General features: G+C 39.9%; 1 protein-coding gene across 3 annotated transcripts in view; it reads left to right on the top strand.

The window, feature by feature from the left end:
* Nucleotides 1–20,343, top strand: part of ACSL3 (acyl-CoA synthetase long chain family member 3) — a 50,858-nt gene extending 30,515 nt beyond the window's left edge. For 2 of the 3 annotated variants that reach the window (XM_030954200.1, XM_030954199.1), the window contains exons 5-16: nt 39–148; nt 1,349–1,487; nt 3,271–3,421; nt 4,035–4,158; nt 4,313–4,384; nt 4,890–5,029; nt 5,701–5,873; nt 6,948–7,022; nt 7,669–7,860; nt 8,644–8,758; nt 13,252–13,409; nt 16,234–20,343. In XM_030954200.1, the coding sequence (XP_030810060.1) occupies nt 39–148; nt 1,349–1,487; nt 3,271–3,421; nt 4,035–4,158; nt 4,313–4,384; nt 4,890–5,029; nt 5,701–5,873; nt 6,948–7,022; nt 7,669–7,860; nt 8,644–8,758; nt 13,252–13,409; nt 16,234–16,397 (1,613 nt within the window). In that variant the 3' untranslated portion in view covers nt 16,398–20,343. Of the gene's footprint in view, nt 1–38; nt 149–1,348; nt 1,488–3,270; nt 3,422–4,034; nt 4,159–4,312; nt 4,385–4,889; nt 5,030–5,700; nt 5,874–6,947; nt 7,023–7,668; nt 7,861–8,643; nt 8,759–12,864; nt 13,216–13,251; nt 13,410–16,233 lie in introns of those variants that run through there. The other variant, XM_030954201.1, reaches the window with a different exon arrangement.
* Nucleotides 20,344–20,906: the final 563 nt, after the last annotated feature.

Genomic DNA, 20,906 nt, shown 5'->3' with positions numbered 1-20,906 from the left:
ACCCAGGGACTGACCATTTGCCCTGTTTTGTGTTTCAGTTGTTACCCTGTACGCCACGCTAGGAGGCCCAGCAATAGTTCATGGGCTGAACGAGACAGAGGTGACCACCATCATTACCAGTAAAGAGCTGATGCAAACAAAATTGAAGGTCGGAAAGCTGTTCTTTGGCTATCTCTTTGCAGTGCGTCTGTTCACCATTCTAAATGGCCTGGTTCCATTGTGCAGAGCAATGATTTATTGCCTTTCCATAAGGCAGACACTTTGGGAAGAAAATTTATGTATCTGTCTTCATGTATAGAAAGCGGTACTTTGCTTTTAGTGGGTTTTAGGCTGCTCAGTGACTGCAGAATGAGCAATTTACAGTATTGCAGAGCTGGAGTGCTGCCTGGAAAAACACCTTTACAAGAAACTGCTGTGGTTTCTGGGTGGATTTAGTGCCTATAAATGTAACAATGGGAAGAACAGAAAAATGTATAAAGAGCTGACTGTGATCATGCTCCTGGCTTATTATCAGATGTTTTCCCAGCAGAGAATGGTTTTTACATCTAAAGATGGGTCTTTAAAGAGTTAGAGCTGTCTTTCCATGCAGGGGGAGAAAAAGCTCACTAAACATTAGCACAGTCAAAGAACTGACCCTGGTGGAATACCCAAGTGGAACAACTAATCTGCATGAGTTTCATCACTGTGTGTTTTGGGGCAATGGACCTTTCAGTTAAGGAAATTGTTTTAATGGAAAACTGTGCTGCTGTGGAAATTTGAATGAGAATTTCCCAAACTTTAAAAAGAAGTTACTACAATGACAGTATCTATGCCATGCACATTTATTTCAGCTTGCAGTGAGAGAATGTATTTGCTCTGCTATAGGTGATGATCTCTTCTTCCATGAGAACACTGATAAATGTCTTTGAGCTCATATTTTGCTTGAAATGCTTAATTAGTAATTTTGAGGATTTTTGCTAGCTGTTGCTTATTTTAAATAGGCTGCTCCTTGGTTATTATGCTAAGAATTATAGTGAGCTCAGTAATTTTTCTCTGTGTTCTATGGGAAGGGAAAGTCAATTATGTCTACAAATCACTGCAGTCTTATTTGTGGGGTTCTCATGAAATAAAATACAAATCAGTGAATGTTTGGAGAAGTTTTTCAACTTAAAATTGGAAAGCTTTGTGCTTTGCAGCTATTTGAGCTTGGCAGGTTTATTCTTTAAAATTCTGAGGTGTTTTATATTAATGCCTTTAAAAAAGTATACAGCAGATAGCATGGAAGTTTTTGTTCTTGTTTTTGTTTTTTGCTTTTACTTCCTGGCATAAAATAATTTTTAATTTCTGAACCCCTTTTTCATTTTCACAGGAAATTGTTTCTCAAGTTCCACTACTGCGGCACATAATTACAGTGGATGGCAAACCCACAACGTGGGCAGAGTTCCCCAAGGGGGTCATTGTTCACACCATGGCATCTGTGCAAGCCATGGGGGCCAAGGCAGACACTGGTAGGTTCTTCCTCTGCAAACCATTTCTCTTGGTGTCCTAGTCTGACCCTGTTGAGTAAACTTGAAGAAACTGCAGATTTAACCTTTTCTTATCTCCTTTTCCTTTAAATAAAATCCGTGTAGTTTTTTTTGTTTTGTTTTATTTTCCTTGTGGGTGGTTGGATTTTGGGGTGTAAGTTTGTTTTTTATTTTTCAACAGAGTAAAAACTGACTCCACAATCAAGTGTCACAGGTTGAAGGGTAGTTTTTAGGATAAGCAACTAATTCAGGATAGAAACTTAAAAAGTATTCTTATGATCAGACATATTAAATTCAGGTTGTTCAGGGCACAGAAGGAAAATAATTGTGTATTCTATAACAAAAGAAATCAGTAATTTGTTACCATTAACCTTTGTAAAATTCACAGATAGCAAAATGTAAAATAGTCATTTGAATCTGATAGAACTTGGTCACTTACTGCATTTCTGAAAGCATCAATCTATGTAAATTCATTGAAATCTATTTCTGGTCTGTGTGATATTTTTAGAACTCTAATTCAGATTTTTAGATCTTACTTTAATTGTAATCTTAAAAATTTTTCTTGGCTTTGAAGAGCTGCTGATCCTAATATTTTAAGATTTCAGTATATTCAGTAATTGCTTTCTTTTGTTCTTATCCTTTGTGTTTTCAGAATCTCTTAACTACTGCAGGCTCAGGAATGTTGGATTGTATTTTAGGAGTAGGGGGGTGGTCAGTCCATCTGATTTTGATGTTCAGGGGAATGGCAGATTTACTCCAAACATCATGACCTCTCAATTTCTTTGGGAGATGCATTTCCCTATTTGATATACCAGTTTCATGTACTACTAAAACAGTTTAGTAACAGTGTAGTAACATTGTAGTTTAATACAACACCAGCAGAAAATTTTTGGCTGTAATTCATTAGCTCCCTGAAATTTTTTAATCTATGTGCTATGTAAAAAGGTATTTAATTTTTAAATATCACATACTCTGCACTACAATAAAGAAACATTATCTTTGTCAAGTTAACCATTCATAAACTGTGAAATGCCATCATGAATTGTTTATGGTCAAGCATGTCCAATTAATATTAAGTGGATGAGCTATTGCTTATGTTTCTTTTCCTCTGTGTTGTTCATTGTGCAGGATAGGCAGGATTCAGTGAGTGGAAAATTATTACATGTTGCTTTCTTGCTTCTCATTCAGTGTGTGCACTGTGCCTCATGCACTGTGTGTGATGCAGTTTCCTCTGAGTAAGCACAGTAGTTTTTGTATTTTCTTGCTCTCAGCACAAGTATTTAAAAAGCACTTTAATCCAATTAAAGCTGTTGAACTGCTTTTAAATATTCATGGAGGTGGGAGCTCAGGTTGGCTCAGCAGTGCTTTGCTACAGGTATTGCAGATGAGGCAGTGTGGTGTTCCCTGCACAGAGGGGTGGAAGCAGGGCAGTGAACCTTCCCAGGGCAGGGATGCTCAGTAGTGCTTTGGACAAGACAAAGCTCTGCCTGTTTTTCTCTCCACTGCAGGAGCAGGGGAAAAATAATAGGAAAACTGTTGTGGCAGGTAAGGTCAATCAGTCAAAGTATTGCTCAGCTAGTGCAAAGTTCCTACTCTTTATGGAGGCACTTAAGCTTGACCATAATCTTTTTTAAGTAAAAGCAGAATGTAATATCAGGAGTCCTGTGGTGCTATTGCAGCACTGCTGAAATGTGTCAGTGTGTCAGATCTCCCAGCCTGAGAGGCTCTCCACACATCACACATCCTATTTTTTAACAACTTGCAGGAAACAAGCAGCCATCCAGACCTGTGCCCTCGGATATTGCAGTGATCATGTACACAAGTGGATCCACAGGAATTCCCAAAGGAGTTATGATCTCCCATTGCAACATAATTGCTGGGATAACTGGAATGGCTGAGAGGATCCCAAATCTGGGGTGGGTACCAACTGTTACTGACCAGCAAGTAAAGAAGTCACGTGGTTGCATTTAATTTTACGTTAACTACTGTGTAAAATATGAACTGTTTTATATTGCTTTGTCTGTGACACATCATACTATGCACTGATAATTGAGCATCTTCCAGCACTGCACTAATGACATGATACTACTTCATGTACTCTTTGTTCTCTCCTCTTTGGTATGTGGGCAAGACCAGGACACAAAAACCTGTGAGGGCACCTTGCACTAGAGTGGTTGAAAGCCTCCCTAAGCAGTGCTTGCCTTGGTTAATGTTTAAATTCTGTGGCTTCTTTCTGTGTGGTGCAGTTTTTAATCTCATCCACTAGGTTGCCTTTGCAACCCTAAACATGGTTGTCTGGGGATGAGTAACCAGAGTAGCCATCACCCTTTTTTCATGGCTTAAATCTACAGTGTGTAGTATGTAACTTTTGAAACAAAACCATTATGATTTGAAATATGCTCTCAAGCTCAAAGGCATTTTCTACTTTCTCATTTCTGCAGTAAACTTTGCATGAATTTGGCTTAGTGATGCATCTGAGGACTCTAGTGGTACAGCATAAACCTATATTTTAAAATAAATTCTTTGCAGGGAAAAAGACATTTATATTGGGTACTTGCCCCTTGCCCATGTCCTGGAGCTGAGTGCTGAGCTTGTGTGTCTGTCTCACGGGTGCCGCATCGGTTACTCTTCCCCTCAGACACTGGCTGACCAGGTATGTTGTAAGTCCTTACACTAAAGTAAAAAAGAAATTTAAAAAAATTACTTATATCAGATCTTTGTAATATTTCTTTAAAAACAGTACAAATTTTGTTTCTGATGTTAAAGATCTTGAATGTGTCTGCTAGTAAACTTGTTCTTCACTTTAGTCTTCTAAAATAAAGAAAGGAAGCAAAGGGGATGTTACTACACTTAAGCCAACTCTAATGGCAGCAGTTCCGGTAAGTAACTGAAGGATGCATGATTTTTCAAACCTTTTTTTAAATATAATATTTATAATTCAATTTTTAGCAACAAGATTAATACCATTATCATTTAAATAGAAAAGGTAGAATCTTTGATGTTAAGCTGTCTTAAAATAATAATTTTGGTACTTATTTGTACATTGGGGATAAACAATTATTATATGAGTATCAAACTTTTTCAAAGTTAAGATAGCTAGAGCGATTCAATTGCCATTTTAATTAGTAATTTCTAGTTTGTTACAGTGAAGGAGTGGAATGAATAGAGTTGGCAGCTGGGGGTTAACTGCTGTTCCTGCCTAGATTTTGCTTTCCTCCTTTCCATGAACATCATGCTGTCTCTTACAAGGGAACAGGAGGGAACCTGGGAAATGGGGTTGTTGCCTGAAGCTCGCTTGAATTTCTAGTTTGTGTTTTCTTTTTGCTGTACTGAATTCAGGATTTCTGTTTCTTTGAGATAAAGTACATCTTTTTACATAACTAGGAAATTATGGATCGAATCTACAAAAATGTCATGAATAAAGTGAATGAAATGACCAGTTTCCAGAGGAATCTATTTATATTGGCCTACAACTACAAAATGGAACAGATTTCCAAAGGTTACACTACCCCACTCTGTGACAGGTAATGTTAACTTCCTTTGTAATGCCACCAAAAAATCAAAGTCTTACCATGGGAGCAGTATTTGGTTTTCTTGTGCTTTTCTTAATTTTATCATTGACACTTTGAACATGAACAAATCCATACTTAAGTGTAAATTGAAACAACAAATCAGGAGTTTGTGTGATGGATTTAAATACTTACTGATACAATTTGAGTGTTCTTTAACTTGAAACTGATAGCAAATTAACATTTATTGAATTTTTATCAGGAATTTAATAATTGATTTATACCATTTTGGGGTAAGATGAGAAGTTTATTCCTTCAGAAAATTGTAGGCTCCATATTTTAACAGAGGGGAACAATGGTATACCTCAAATTGGAAAGAACCCACAGGACCATTGAGTCTAACTCTGGGTTTCCATGAGAGTAAAGGATAATGTATTTCCAAAATTTATACAACTTAAAGTCTTTTTAGGAGAAAATCATGCAACTGTACTACCTCATTAAATCAGAACATGGAAACAATCTTAGAAATCTGTGACTGTATTTCTGAAAAATTCAATGTGCTCCTTCAAGGCTTTCCTTGGCAGTCATAAAAGCATATTTGAAGACTGTGAAAACTCAGTTCAGATCCAAAACTAGGTTCTCTCTTGCTTTGTTTTGAAGCTCCAAGATGTCCCTTTCCCTTTCAGCCTTATTTTCCGCAAGGTGCGGATGCTGCTGGGCGGGAAGATCCGCGTGCTGCTGTGCGGCGGTGCCCCGCTCTCGGCAGCCACGCAGCGCTTCATGAACATCTGCTTCTGCTGCCCCGTGGGGCAGGGCTACGGCCTCACCGAGTCTGCTGGGGCTGGCACCATCACCGAAGGTGAGTGGCACTGTGGCGCTCAGGGCTGGCACCATCACCCAAGGTGGGTGGCACTGTGGCCCTCAGGGCTGACACCATCACCCAAGGTGGGTGGCACTGTGGCCCTCAGGGCTGGCACCATCACCCGAGGTGGGTGACACTGTGGCCCTCAGGGCTGACACCATCACCCAAGGTGGGTGGCGCTGTGGCTGTCAGGGCTGGCACCATCACCCAAGGTGGGTGGCACTGTGGCCCTCGGGGCTGGCACCATCACCCAAGGTGGGTGGCGCTGTGGCTCTCAGGGCTGGCACCATCACCCAAGGTGGGTGGCACTGTGGCTCTCGGGGCTGGCACCATCACCCAAGGTGGGTGACACTGTGGCCTTCAGGGCTGGCACCATCACCCGAGGTGGGTGGCGCTGTGGCCCTCAGGGCTGGCACCATCACCCAAGGTGGGTGGCGCTGTGGCCCTCAGGGCTGGCACCATCACCCAAGGTGGGTGGCGCTGTGTCCCTCGGGCACCAGCGCCCGCGCTCAGCCCTGCGCAGCTCAGCCCTGCCCACCTGCTCCTTGGCTGGTGCCACCAAGTGCCATCAGGGTATCCTGCAATCAGGTGTTCCCAAAAATGTATCAAACAGTGCTGGTTTGGTTGCATTGTGCTAAAGCAGGTGACCCACGTGTAAAATGAGTGGTAGAGCCGCCCATTCTAGTGTGAATGGGATCTTGGCGTTGTTGTACTTACCACATCAACTTAATAATAATTTTCAGATTTTGTTGAGTATATTGACATGTCAGGAATTAAAATCTTCCTGCACCAGATGTTAATTTCGTATAACAGAACCTAATGGTATCAGTTGCCTTTTAGATACTGAGGGTATCTCTCAATACAGCCGTCTACTCTCCTAGAGGGATAAGAATTTTTATCTGTGTTCTCTTGATAAATTGGTTGGGTTTTCTTGGAGGTTTGGTTCTGTGAATTAAAGTTTAGAAATAAATAGCAGTTAATTTTCACTGAGGATGCATGACAACAAAATATTTTTTTTCTGGCCATCTTTGGTTTTTTGTTTTTCTGAAAATGCGCTTGTTTAAATTCTAGTTTGGGACTACACTACAGGAAGAGTGGGAGCACCTTTGGTCTGTTGTGAAATCAAGTTAATGAACTGGGAAGAAGGTGAGAATTCCTGCTTATGATTTAATTGTAATGTGTTTGTAAGAACTGTGTTTTTCTATTGGGCTTTCCTCAGTGGCAGTAATTAAAGACTATTTCTTGGCTGTTTGCATTTTAAATGCTACTTTTGTCTATAAAAGTTTGCTCTTGGGGAGAAGAAACGTGAAATAAATCCCTCAGTAGTTTCAAAACAGGGAAATATCCAGACACAAGTTATCAATGCAAGTGGCATTTTGACTAGGTAGTAGTATGCATGGTACCTTCAGTTGCCATTAAGAAATTATTTTAAAATAATCTTTACAATATTATTCTTAAAGTCATTAAAATTGGCATGTAGAATAGAAGCTTAATGGATACTTTATAAAATACATATAATAAGTTTTGAAATGCATTTGGGTATTTCCTTTTACTGCGGGCTTTTATGTACTGTAGAGTAGAAATACATAATACTTAAGTGTGTTTTGGACTAATGCAAAACCTTACGGATTTTTCCTTCTCTAAACTATGAGGCAAAATTATTTGGTTTTATTTGAGCCTGTGTGAAACTGATAAAGCACATTACTTACTACTACCAGAAGGATGGCACAAATTTTTCCTTTGGAATATGTTTTCATTCTCATAAACTTAATAAAACTCCCCATCCTTCCAGGTGGATATTACAACACTGACAAACCATATCCTAGAGGTGAGATCCTTATTGGAGGGCAGAATGTGACTGTGGGCTACTACAAAAATGAGGCACGAACCAAAAAAGATTTCACTGTTGATGAGAATGGGCAGAGGTGGCTCCATACTGGAGACATTGGAGAGTTTCATCATGATGGATGTCTAAAAATTATTGGTGAGTTAATAAATTCAGGTAACATGTATTTGTATAGATATTCATATACACACACATCTTTCAGGGCTGTGAAATACAGTAATGAAAAAAACCTCCATATCTTGTCATGCAATCTAAAGCCTTCCCATTTATCTCAGGGAAGTTCTGATATGTTAATGTGAACTTGTTTGTGTGTTTTAGAAGCTGATTTTTAGTTCACTTTGAAACAGTCTTAACATTGAGTCCTTAAGTTAGTGAGACTGGGTAGTAATTAGGGAGATGAATACAAACTGAGTAGATAGGCTGCCTTATATTGTATAATTTTATACAGTTGTGTTCAGTAACCTCAAGTAATTTGGGCATAATTTTTGGTTCCTATTGTTGTTTTTCAAGTAAAAGGTGAACAATTGCTCTTTAAATATGGATTTAGCCTGAAATAAATAATGCCACCAAATGGTGCATATCCTGCCTTATGGGTCTGGGCCAGTGAGCACAAAATGTGTGCTCCTGGCTAACAGTGGCTTTTGCATAGTCCTATTTGTCTTCCATGCACATGATGGTGCTGTCATATAGGAAATGCTGTTCTGAAGGCAGAAAATGCATGGAATTGTAATATCCCTAATTTTGTTGGGACAGACAGACTGATAAAATGCACTCTAGAAACCTAACATTAAAGGTTTCTGGTACATTCACCGAACATGAGTCAGTTTGGATATTTAAATAAGCATTTCAGAAAAATGTAAAATCAATGTTTCAGAGTTTTCTATTCTGTAATTAACAGTCAATTCCTTTCTTCCTCGATAGATCGCAAAAAGGATCTTGTAAAGCTGCAGGCAGGAGAGTATGTTTCTCTTGGCAAAGTGGAAGCAGCTCTGAAGAATCTCCCACTGGTGGATAATATTTGTGCATATGCAAGCAGGTAAGAGCAGCTTATACTTTGTTACTTCTCTGTTCTTTGTCCTCTTGAAGCAAAATGTTTTGCCACTCAATGTGTAGAATTTTTTTAATCAGTTAAAAAAAGGCTTTTACTTAAAATGCAATGGAATAACTCCCTATCAAAACTAAAAGATCTGAAATCCATTTTTGAATGGATGAATTCCTCCTTCCCCTATCTGGAAAGCAGCTGAGCTGTATTGCATTAATTACAGGCATCACTCAAGCACTTTGACAGTGTTACCTTTAGAAGCCCTGGGACACCTTGTTCCTTGCTGTGTTTAATTGTCATTTGTCCTTCAGAGGAAGTACTGTGGTACTTCAGAGGAAAGTGGGAGAAAAAAGCACCAATGGTCCAGTAGCTGGCTTGTGAATTAAAGTTCCTTTTCTTTATCCCTGCAGTACAGCACCTTGAAGCTTGAGAAAAAAACACAATCTAAACACTGTGTGAACACAGAATAAATGACAATCAAATGTCATTTCTATTTGCTTTACATGTATACTAATAAATGAGGTGATAAGGGGTCTAACATGTCTTAAGTTTCTATTTCTAGAGTTTCTTATCTCTTACACATATAAATATACTTCAGGTGGTCTTTGTTTCCTGTTGATTGAACAACATCACTGATGTTTGGAAATTATTTTGGAGCTTCTGAATGATCAGAAGTATTCTGACTCCCATTGATGTCCCAAAAAGCCCCACTTAGATTTGAAAGCAGCCAGGATAAGCATACCAGAGAATTTCTCAGTGGTAATAAATAAAACAATTAACTTCTGGTTTGTTCACCTGGTTCTCTGTAATTTTGGGAGGGGTTGCGTAGTCATTCTTTAATTGCAGTTGTGACAGCTTTGGATCAGTAGGCTGGCATGCATTGGGCCAGCCACTGCTGAGGAAATTTCCATTCTTTTGAGCTTTATTTGTGGTTTGGACTCACTGTGTGAGTCTCACATTTGCTGGCTTTGACAGCCTGAAGCTGCAGCAGTTCCAAGCACCCTCTGTGATCTGTGGAGAAAGAGCTTCCTACATGATTTCTTCTCTTCCAGGATTGCAGTTCACTATTGGACTTGTGCTACCAAATTTTTGTGTTAATTTTGCCAGGCCAACATAACATTGGAAGCTAAAATGCACTTGCCAACCAGACACTTGACTCTGATAGGTCATGTCTATTACTTAAAAACAGGAAAACCTATGAGCAATTTTTAAAGGTAATTTACAAACAGGAGTCCAGACCAAGGACAAACAAGACAAGACATTCCAGATTGGTTTTTCTGTTGCTGTTGTACTTTCTTAATACTATTATGTGTGTAATGTGGCCTGAGTAGCCAAGTAATAGAGTCCCTGAATGATTGTCCTTACGCACATTTCATTGTGGGCATGTGCTCACCTCAGCAGCATGAGCTCAGAGAGGTTTTGTAACAGTGCCTGTGACCTTTCTTGGATCCTGTCTCTCCTTATACTTTGCCTGGGTGATCTTGTATGCAGGAGGAGTCCTTTATTTGTAGCTGTTCTGTCTCCCACGTGCAAAAGGACAAGGAGGGCAGACTTGTACAAATGGGTTTAAAATATCTGATTTGACCTTAGATTTTAGGGTGTAAAGCTCCTCTGAACACTGTAGTAGGGAATCAGAATTGTTTGCATGATATTGCTACTTCAAAAGCTGTATTGACTTCAGACAAAATAAGTGAGATAAGAAATAAAAACATTTGCTGAAAGGAATTGTGATTAGAGCTCTGTCAGGGGAGACTCCTACTGCTTTATCAACACTTCACCCATCCAAGACACATGAAGTGAGTTTCAAGCATCTTGTCAGGAAAATAAGTAGCTCAGTTACCTGAGGAATGAGCAAACAGGCAAAAAACTGGAGGAAGTCCTCAGTAATCTGAAGGAGATAAGGACCAGGCTTTACAGAATAGAAAGAGTGGTATCTATGTGTAGTGCCATTAAATATGTTTCTGACTACAGGTCTGAGAGCCATACATGGGTAGAATTGTAAGCACAGCAAGGGAATGAGGCTGCCTAGTGTAGGACTGACATTCTCTTTCATCGTGGAAGAGATGACTAAAGAGGTCTTGAGGACCAAAGTCTGAAAATTTCCACTGGAAATCACTTCCAAGACATAGGTACCAAGTACAAAGGATCAGCATAAGGAGCAGTGACAGGGCAGTAGCTGCTCGAGAGGGACGATGTACCTTCAGGATACCTCTCAAGACAAAACAGTGCTTTAGCATTTGAACTGCAACAAGTGAAGATTTAACTTGGTGGCACAGAATGAAAAACTACATGTACCAGGAACTGAGAGCTGCAAGGTGTTCTTTCCAAGAAAATAACAATTGGATGAACCTGTTTGTCCAAAACAAGTACACTTCTACTGAAGGGGCTGAATTTTAGATGAACAGAAAGTTTGATGCTTACCCAGCCAATGGATTACTTTTGTGTGCTGTTTATCCCTGAAGACACTGGTGATATTGCAGGACATGATCTTGAGCATGTCAAAAGACTACAGGAACCAGGGGTGAAAGTGCCAGAGTCCTTTGTGTCCCAGGTGCCTTCACACACAGTGCTTGCACAGCAGGGAGCAAAGGTACAAGGGTTCAGTGCAGAGTACAGCATGAGTGTGCATGGAGGAAATGGGGCAGAGGCAAAGGCAGAAGGCGAGATACAAGCAGTAATGATAGTGAGGCTAAGCTGAAGTCATCCTTTAATACATTTTCAGGAAGAGAAAATGAGAATGGTTTTGTGCTGGCAGGCAAAGCTTGTGATGATGCTGCCAGGGAAGTCTGTGTTTATAATGGACCCTGGTGCAGTCTTCTCAGCTCCTGGCAGATGCCCATTATGATTCATTCTAGTAACAAAGGAGAAAATTGTAATTTTCTAACCAAAAGCATATTTAGAGGTAGTATCTTAAAATTATCTTTAAGACCTTAAAGGATATAGTACAGTAATCTGCATGCTAGGGCTATGTTTCTATATTTTGTATTAATGATCTGTCTGGTGAGAGTTGAAAAGGTTTAATAATTCTGTAGATAATGAAGATGGAAGGGAACCAAAGCCACAGTGGAGGATAGGATGAGAATTCAGAGCAAGCTTGCCTAGATGGAGATTTGCTTGAAAAGAGCAGTAAGTTGAAAGAGAGGAGTTGTAGATTATACTTGCAGCTAAATAAACTGCAGAAGTTAAGGGTGAGAACCACCAGCTGGTAGCAATTCTGTAGGAGCTGACATGAGTCCACAAGTGCCATGCTGTTATAAGAAGGTAAAAGGCATAATCAGATCTATTGCTTACAAAATGCATGATGATGTCTTTGCTCTAACAAGTATTAAGGGGTCTGAGCTCCACATGTAGCCCATCTGAAGACATGGACCTCATGAAAAGAGTCCAGGAAAAAAATGGCAATATCTGGCTAGTGACCTGTGATGGCATGAATTGGGAGGAGAGGGCACTGCTGATATGTCTAAATAAACCTCAGAAAGGAAGCAAGACTAAAAAGATGACAAGGAAAATCTGTGGATGGATAAATAGCTTCTGTGGAAAAGAGAGGGACATCTGACAATTGTGAGGTAAATTTCAAAGAGGAAGAGTCAGGAATTTCCATCAGCAGCAGCTTATCCATGCTATGAGTGAAGAAGTGTTGGCATTAGTGCTTGCTGATGTTTAAGCAAGATGTAGACAAACATCTGTTAGATGTATCTGACCCTGCTTCAGGGCAGGTGAATTGATTAGGAGCTCTTCTGAAATCACTTTCAATTCTGGCTCTGTGATCTGCTTTGTTACAATGTGTCAAGCTGTTGTGTGAGGTTCTGTGCACATTTTACCTAAACTCTGCACCATCAGAAAAGCTTTGAATACCTGTTTCAGAGTGAATTGTGCTTCAGGGCCCAAAGACTTTGAGATCACATCTTTGTATGTTCTGGCTTGTCAGGAGCAGACAAAGAGTGCCAACAGTAGAGTGAGTGTATGGACAATCACTTGAAAGAGAAACAGAAGTCACTTCCCTTACAGAAGCAGGCATCCTTTGAGATGTGTTGTGCATATGCTCATTCCACAACCTGCTGTCCAACCCCTCTTCACTGCAGTCCTCTACTCCTCTACAGTAACTGGACTCTGCAGTTGAGAGGAAACTGAGGTAGGGAGGCCGCACACCAGGCTCCATTCCGGGCTGCCAAACATGAGCAGAGGCAGTGACATCGTGTGGGTGCTGCTTCCCAAAGCTTTGGGCATGAGACACAGTGGAATATGCATATGGACAGCACACCTTGAAGCAATCCAGTTACTGTAAGGTAAGTAGCTTCTCTTTCTACTTACTTTAAAGCAGGCAGAGGTAATTTGTGTGCTATTTCAAGAGGATTATCAGGTGAACAAAAGCCAGCTGTTAAGAGCAATATCTCTATGTGAAGTGTAAAAACCCCCAACTTGAAATGTTATTTTTGAAGAGTTGTTTACTTTGCCAAATTCATACTAAAGTACATTGTGCTTCTCAGTTTCCATTCTTATGTCATTGGATTTGTTGTGCCAAATCAAAAGGAGCTCGCAGAACTAGCCCGAAAAAAAGGATTTAAAGGAACCTGGGAAGAGATCTGTAACAGTCCTGAGATGGAAAAAGAGGTTCTGAAGGTGCTAGCTGAGGCTGCTGTGGCAGGTGAGTGCCTGGGTCGATGGTATCAGTTTTGTGGACTGCATTGTCTGTGAAATAGGTAAGCATAGGCCCTAAAATTCTTACTTGAGTGTGTACATTTCATTGAACCTGTACGAAGTGAAATTTTCATGCAAAAACCCCCAACAACAAAACATTAATTGGGTCAGTCCTTTTGTTTCATGCAGCTTCTTTTACTGTGGCCTATAGCTGAGGAAAGAATATAAAACCAGTGAAGCTTTACAAGTATAGTTTTCTGTGTGTGTGTTCTTTAAGATGTCCTGTAGTATCTTGTTGGCCTTGCTGCTGGTCCAAAACCAGTGTGGGCCAGCTATAGATCCATAATCATAAATTATGCATTGGGTATGAGACAGTCTCACATGCTGCATACCAGTGCAGAGTTGAAATAAAGCCATGGTGACAGGGGCTCTCCTGGCTTGCACTTGCATCTGAAGGATTTCCAAAACCAAAGCAGCATCTTTGTAGTTAGTAATATTCAGAAGACTTTGCTTCAATTAACTTCTCTAGCCACACTTGAAAATTACTCAGATATTCTGTACTAGTGTCCACAGTATCTCATGGGCGTTTGTAGCTTCTTGGCCTGTTTGTGTGAAGAAATGCCTTGTTTGTCCCAGCCTTCCATCTGCCAGTTAGGCTGACTCTGCTGAGCTGTGCTCTGGGAGGGGCAGTGGACAGTTCCAGTGGTGGTTGTGATTCTGGCAGTGTGGATTATTCCTCCCCCTCAGTATCTTTTTCATGCTAATTGGCCATACTCTGTCAGGCTGTTCTGGTGCAGAATAAAGCAGTGACACAGAGATATTTTGTTTGTTCTTTATAATAATTTCTGCCTTATTTTTGCTTTTGGCCATTTCTGAGCACTGGGCTTTTTGCATAATGCTGTCAGTTATGGCCACAGGATGATTTTCTTTTTAAATGATCGTCAGGGGTGTAGAATTTTCCATACTCATCTCTTGGCACTTTCCTGTAATGGATGTTGCCTGCTGTTTTGCAGCATCATGATGTCCTTCTGTCCCTCTTTGCTCTTTATCCTCATCCTTTTTACCCTGGATAACTACATGCTTCCAGAAATTTCTGCTTGTCAATATTAATTGTTTCTCCATATTGCTTGTGAATATGTTAAACTCTGATGAGACATTTGCCAGCTCCATCCCAGGAGCACCCTTCTGCCATGAGTGCAGTCTCAACACTGCAGCTGCTCTTTCCTTGCCCCACCTCTCTAGCCTCCTTTTCTTCACTGCATGGAGCATGTGGCCAAAGTCATTCTCAGAAGCTCCTGTGATGGAGAGCATGTACAAAGTTGCTTTCATTTTTTGTGTAACATTATTCTAAAAGAATTAAGTACTTTTAAATTTGATGAAAGGTAGCATTTGGTTCCGTGATTTTGATGTTATTTTATATTTGGTTTTCATTTTCACTTTGGTATCACAGGCTTTACTTTTAAATACTATGGGTTTTAGTGATAAATTGCAAAAAAACCCTGAAAACCCAAACCTAGTAATCTAATGCCAGAGGGAGGAAAAGGGGCAGGAAAATCTAAAAATGGCAGGTTGCACATGATAAATATATTTGTATATATTTTTGAAATTCAACTTGAAATGAGAGTATTTTTCTATTATTGCTATCTGTTGGCTACTTTTCTTAGTTATTTTCTCTTCTCATATCTGAAACCACAGCAGAAATTGTTGCAAATGATAGTGTTTTGTGCTGAAGGTGTAACATGGAGAGCACTGCTCTCTTTCAGTATAGGGAAGAGCTCTCATATGAACTGAATTCCCTTGATCAGTTTAGAACTATGAGGAAGAAACAACTTCCCCCATTTTTTCTAACCTAAGTAGTATGGATTTTAAGATATTCTCTCCAGATGATGGGTACCGTGATGCTGATAGAGCAGAGTTTTCTTGGTCCTTCTGCTGGTCAGAGTGACCCCAAGATGCGTTAGAAAGTCTCTGTTCCCAGCACAGCAGTCAAAGAAGGAGTTAGAACTCTTCTGTTCTTGTTCTCAAGGTTGTTTATTGTTTCTTATCTCTAAAATTCTTTCTCTGGCCTGCTGAGGTCCATTCAGCAGGTCAGACAGAGGAACACTGGCCGCCCTTGGGGCAGTGTTATCTTTTATACTAAAAACTACATGTACAATATTTACAATAAATTCCCAATACCTATCACCTATGGTAGACAGTGAGTTTCTACCTTAAACCAATCCAGAATGCCAGCATTACAGCAGAAGAGGGAGGCCAAGAAGAAGGAGGAGAAAGACTGGGCACATCCAGATTCCTCCATCTTGCCTCCTGAAGCCCCATTCTAAAAAACCCCAAAAATCTATTTTTCACCCCGTGACAAACTATTATTCTACTAAGACTTCCGTGGCTTGCAGATCCTCATATAAGGTTGGTAATTTTTTCCATGGGTCAAAATCAAAGTCACAGGAGTCTTGGGCTCTGTGCTAAGGTCTCTGAGGCCCCTGGCAGGGGTTCAAGCCATCCAGGGCAGCCAGAGGGATGTCCTGAATTCTGACAGAGTTTGTTTTGAGGATATAATTTCCCTGCACTGAGGAAGTGCATGGAAGTTAGGGAGCTGCAGAGATGCAGAACAGCTGGGCTTTATTCCAGTATTTCTGTGGAAGTTGGACAAACATGTACTAGCAGATTCTGTCCTGCTTGTGACCCCAGAGGTGGTTAAACCAACCATGGGGGGTTGGAGGGGCACTTCTTCATTTGGGTCACATGTGTGAGAACATGATTTCTCCTTTTGTGCTTAACTTCAGGAAAACGGCTCCATTTAGGTTCTGTATTAAAAATATTTATTTTCACAGCAAACCTGGAGAAGTTTGAAATCCCAGTGAAGATCCGTTTGAGCCCAGACCCATGGACCCCAGAGACTGGTCTGGTGACGGACGCGTTCAAGCTGAAGCGCAAGGAGCTGACGGCGTTCTACCAGCCGGACATTGAGCGCATGTACGGCACGAACGTCAAATAGCCCCTGCCCACTGCTGCTCTGCTGAGCTGGGATCAAACAGCAAATACTTGAATTGCCTGTCTCAACCCGACACTTGAGATCAACACACAAAACCACCACTCCTCATTTCCAGCCTAAACTGCTCTTTTTAATGACATCACCACGATGACTGGCGAGTTTGGTAAAATGTTATGGCAGCAAATTTGTGTGTCTCCTTTTCTGCAGTTTTCTCTGCTACCTTGTCAGTCTGTGGATTTTCCCAGGTCTTTTTGGGAAACCATGATTCTGAAGCCTCAAGTTTTTAAACATTTATAAATCCTGTATAATGTTTTATTTGTATCTTTAAAATTTGGATGTATATAGAGAGAACTTGGCTATATAAGAAATGGTTATACTGGGGGCGTTTTTTTACCTAATTATTTAAAGATAAGAAGGTATTGATGTTGTGACATTATGTACATTGAAAATGCTTGTAACAAGGCAATTGTTGAACAGAGGACCAGGTTATTTGCTGCTGTGCTATTTTTCTGTGTAAATCTGAGGGAGAAAATGTTTGACATTCCAGCTTGTGTAATGCACCTTCAATATGTGCCTAATGGTTACTTTTATTTTTATGTGAAAATGGAAGGATGGTCGTGGCACAGCTCTGCCTCAAGGCAGGTACTCTTGCAGGTGTTAGTTAAAGCTCCTTTAATGCAGAAGATGCTATTAACACAGCAGGAGTTAAACCTAGGAATAATCTCTCAGATACAGAAACTCCTTTTTTAAATAGCGCATGACCATTTCATCCAGAGCTGAATTGTGTACTGCTAATATGAACTCTCATCATTAATTTCACCTTACACTTTACAAGCTTGACTGTGTCCTTTTAACAGGGGGACTGTAGCAACCTTTGTCTTTTCTCATTAGGACATTACAGTGGGTTTCCTCTTTTGATGTTTATTAAGGTTTGGCAAGACCCCTGCTCTGCCCTAGCTGCAACCCAAATCTTCCTGGGGGGATTTTTAAAGTCATAATGACAGTTATGTTCTCAGCTCACACAGTGCCTAGCTGCCCTTTGTGCCATTAAAAATCTCCCTTTGATTCTCTGTTCTTTTGTGTAGTACTTTTTGCTTTAAAAACAGATATCTGAAGCATTTGTCAGCCAGAGTTATTTATGTTGCTTGGTTTGTTACACCTAATTCTTACTTTGGGAAAAAGTCTCAATTTCTGTTTCAATAGGGATTCATGGATATTGTTTGAAAAAATATGGGGGCTCTTTTCATCTTGAGTGACAGCGTTCAGATTTGTTTCAGATGTGAATTTTATTTTCAAAATATTTCTGGAAAGAATATTCAGGGTTACGTGAGAATGTGAAAAGGCATACATTAGTCAACTTGGTGATGAAGCAAATACTAAAATGGTTTTAATTTGGAGATTACTCTCTTGTGTATCATTTACTTGTAGTAGTAAAACTCAAGGTCCTGATGCTTACTTAGTGCCCTGCTATGGTAGCACATAGCCATGCTGAAGCTTGGTTTGGGAGAGGGAGTTCCTGCTGATTGTCTTTGTGACATGAGGTTTTGGGAAGTATTTGATGTGCAAATTCTCATTTTATAAACCTCTGAAATATTGTTTTAATTAATGCTCTCCATTGATTATTGAAAGCAGATTCATAGTAGTTGAAGGTTACCAAGCAGGTTCCCTGATGAAATGATGAGGTGGTTTGTGCTAATTATGGATTTCCCCTGCTGCTGCCCATGACAAACTGTTAACATTTGGTAAATTTTGGTGTAAGTAATCAAATGGAAATAGAAGCAACAAAAAGAAATCAGAACCATATTGTTGAGATTATTGCCTTTAGATATCCAGATCATGAATGAAAACCTTGTGACAAATAGAGACAAGACAAATGTTGAAAAATGACTGAAGAATCCAAATCTGGAAAAATTGCCAAGGCTGTAGGGAAGTGTCACACCATGTATTAGACATTACTAACACTGAAATTTCTATCTGTGCTTTATCAACAGGTTCTTAAATAGAACTCAGCACAGACTGTACATTGTTCAAATATTTTTGTGATTTTTAGTGAAAAATAATAAATTGCTGAAGTACTATGTATATCACTTGGTGCATTGTTCAGCAGATTTAAGGAAATAAATCTGCTTTTGGTTAAACAAATCTGAAGTTAGTATTTTGTTCTGCTAAGGGTTTAAATCCCCTTTTGAGAAATTGCGTAAAGGAAACTTTTAAAATGGTTTGGAAATAGTTTTATTTCTTTTTTCTAATCCAGTCACAAGATGGGGTTGCAGTCTAATTGTGCATTTGATTTTACAGTTCAGGTTTTTTATGTTTAAAATGGATGTCATATATATAGTTTCTCTTTCATTAGGCATTAAGATTCATTGTGGACATTTATTTCCTCTACAGAATGTGAAAACAAAGCAGTTCATTAAGTTCAGTCTCAGTGCTGGAGATAGACTTTTTAAAAATCTTTGTGATGAGTGTGGGGTTTTTTCTTTTGATTTATAGCAGAAGAGAAACTCCACTCCTGCTGGATTGTGAGTATTCCATGTCCCATTGAGGCCACCTGTGCTGGGAAGTGCTGGGGACTGGGATGTTCACTCAGGCTGCAGCTCAGGTTTGGGGCTCCTTGCCCTGCTGCTCTGGGCTGCCAGGTCCTTCTGGCTGCCACTCCTGCTTTGCTGAGCACAAGAACAGCTTTGGAGGGGTTTGTTCCAGCCCTGCAGAGATGCACTGCTTGCCAGTTGGGAATCTCCTCCATAATTTTTTAATTTTTTTTTTTTTGAGTGTGTGTCTTCCCATGCCCTGAGTAACAAGAACAAAAGTACAAAAGTACCTGCTGGAATGCACTGCAGTGTCCCAGGGGCTGTGGGCAGCTGTGCAGGAGCTGAGAGCTGTGTGTTTGGGAGGAGTGAGAAATGTGTTTTGGGAGGATCACATGGGGGATCTGTAATGGAAAGAACTGTAACTTTAAACAATCTGAGTTCAAACTAAGAGCAAGGGGCATATACCTCACCTGAAGGGCCCCCAAAAGAGAGGGGATTTTTAACAAAACTTTTGTAAATAAAAACTTATCAGGTCTCTGAATCATTGAAAATTGTAACTACTTACTCTCTTGTGAAAATCGATGTATTTCATTATTAAAATGGTTGACCAAGAAATTCCAGGGATGCTGTGAATATCCTTTAAATTCCACAATTCTTTAAAATATTTTCAGGACTTCAGGCTATCATTCAATCTAGATGTAAGTGTTCTTTACAGAGCATAGGGTTTCTGGGGTAGGTGAGAAATTCAAAAGTTGCATGTCAGAAAAGACAGTGTGAGTTTGCTGCTGCAGGTCTCCCAGAGGCAGGAGCACATCTCAGAGGGGAGCTGTAGCTGAGCAGGGAGAGATTCTGCTGGAACGACAGTGAACAGCAATGTGTGACTGGAGCTAAGAGCAGAGCAGGTCCCTACATCCCACTGCTTTACAGACAGATGCAGAGAAGGGTATGGAATCCAAACCCTACATTAGGAACACCCTGTAAAGCTGGTAAGTTTATGCAGAAATTGCTATAGGACATAAAACTCCTTTGCAATAACCTTTGTCCTGCTAAAATTCACAACCTTTTTATTCTGTACTAAAACTACATTTAGGTGATGCAATGCAGCATTTTTAATTTTTATTACTGTGGTGTATTAACTACTTTGGACTTGGTATAAAATAGTGTACATCTGTTTCTTTACTGGTAAGGGGAACAATTTTCAACTTGCCTACACCTTGGACCAGGCTGAAACATGAATTGAATGACCAATTGTATGTTGTTGTAATGGGTTATTTAATGTAAACTCATTTTCAATGTGATCTTGGTTGTTACTATGAACTGCCTGAACATTGTATACCCTAATTGAGTTATATTGTATGAATTATTTATTTGTAATTGGATATCATGTTTCAAAAATAAAATTAATTTCACAAATTGGGTCCTGTATATCCAGTTTTTTCAGTGGTACAGAGTTGATAATGTAGAAATGTGTTCATTATTGTCAAATGTTTCAAATACATGTGACCATTTTGGACTGAATGCAGGAGCAGAAATTACCCAGGTTAGCCTGGATTTTCACTGCAGGAAAATTAATTGTGTTTGGCCAATTTTTATTTGCATATGCTCTGCCATTTACATGGATTTAAAAGCACTGGCTGTGGGTAATACCTGATGGAAAGCTGTAGGCTTATGACTTTTTTTTCCTATCCAAGTGTGCTAGGACTCATATTTAGTGTGTAATTTCCCTTAAGTTTGTGTGTTGAAGGGTCAGATACTAGATGTTTGTAATTAGACTTCTTAAGAGATCTTGAGCACTTAAATTTCAAATTTTGGTTACAAGCTCACAAACCGTTGGTGGTGACACTCCAGCTTGGAGGCGTCTCAGCAGAAGCCTCTTTTTCCCTTTTTTGTGTCTGTTTACAGGTTCCCCAAATGCCCAGGGTCATTCATAGTGCTGACAAAATGTCAAACCTTCCTTGCTGTGTAGCTGATATTTTTGTTT

Source organism: Camarhynchus parvulus, chromosome 9, assembly GCF_901933205.1.
Source record: "Camarhynchus parvulus chromosome 9, STF_HiC, whole genome shotgun sequence".
NCBI classification, from domain to species: Eukaryota; Metazoa; Chordata; class Aves; order Passeriformes; family Thraupidae; genus Camarhynchus; species Camarhynchus parvulus.
Note: the sequence above shows the minus strand (reverse complement) of the source record. Positions and strands in the feature narration are given on the sequence as shown.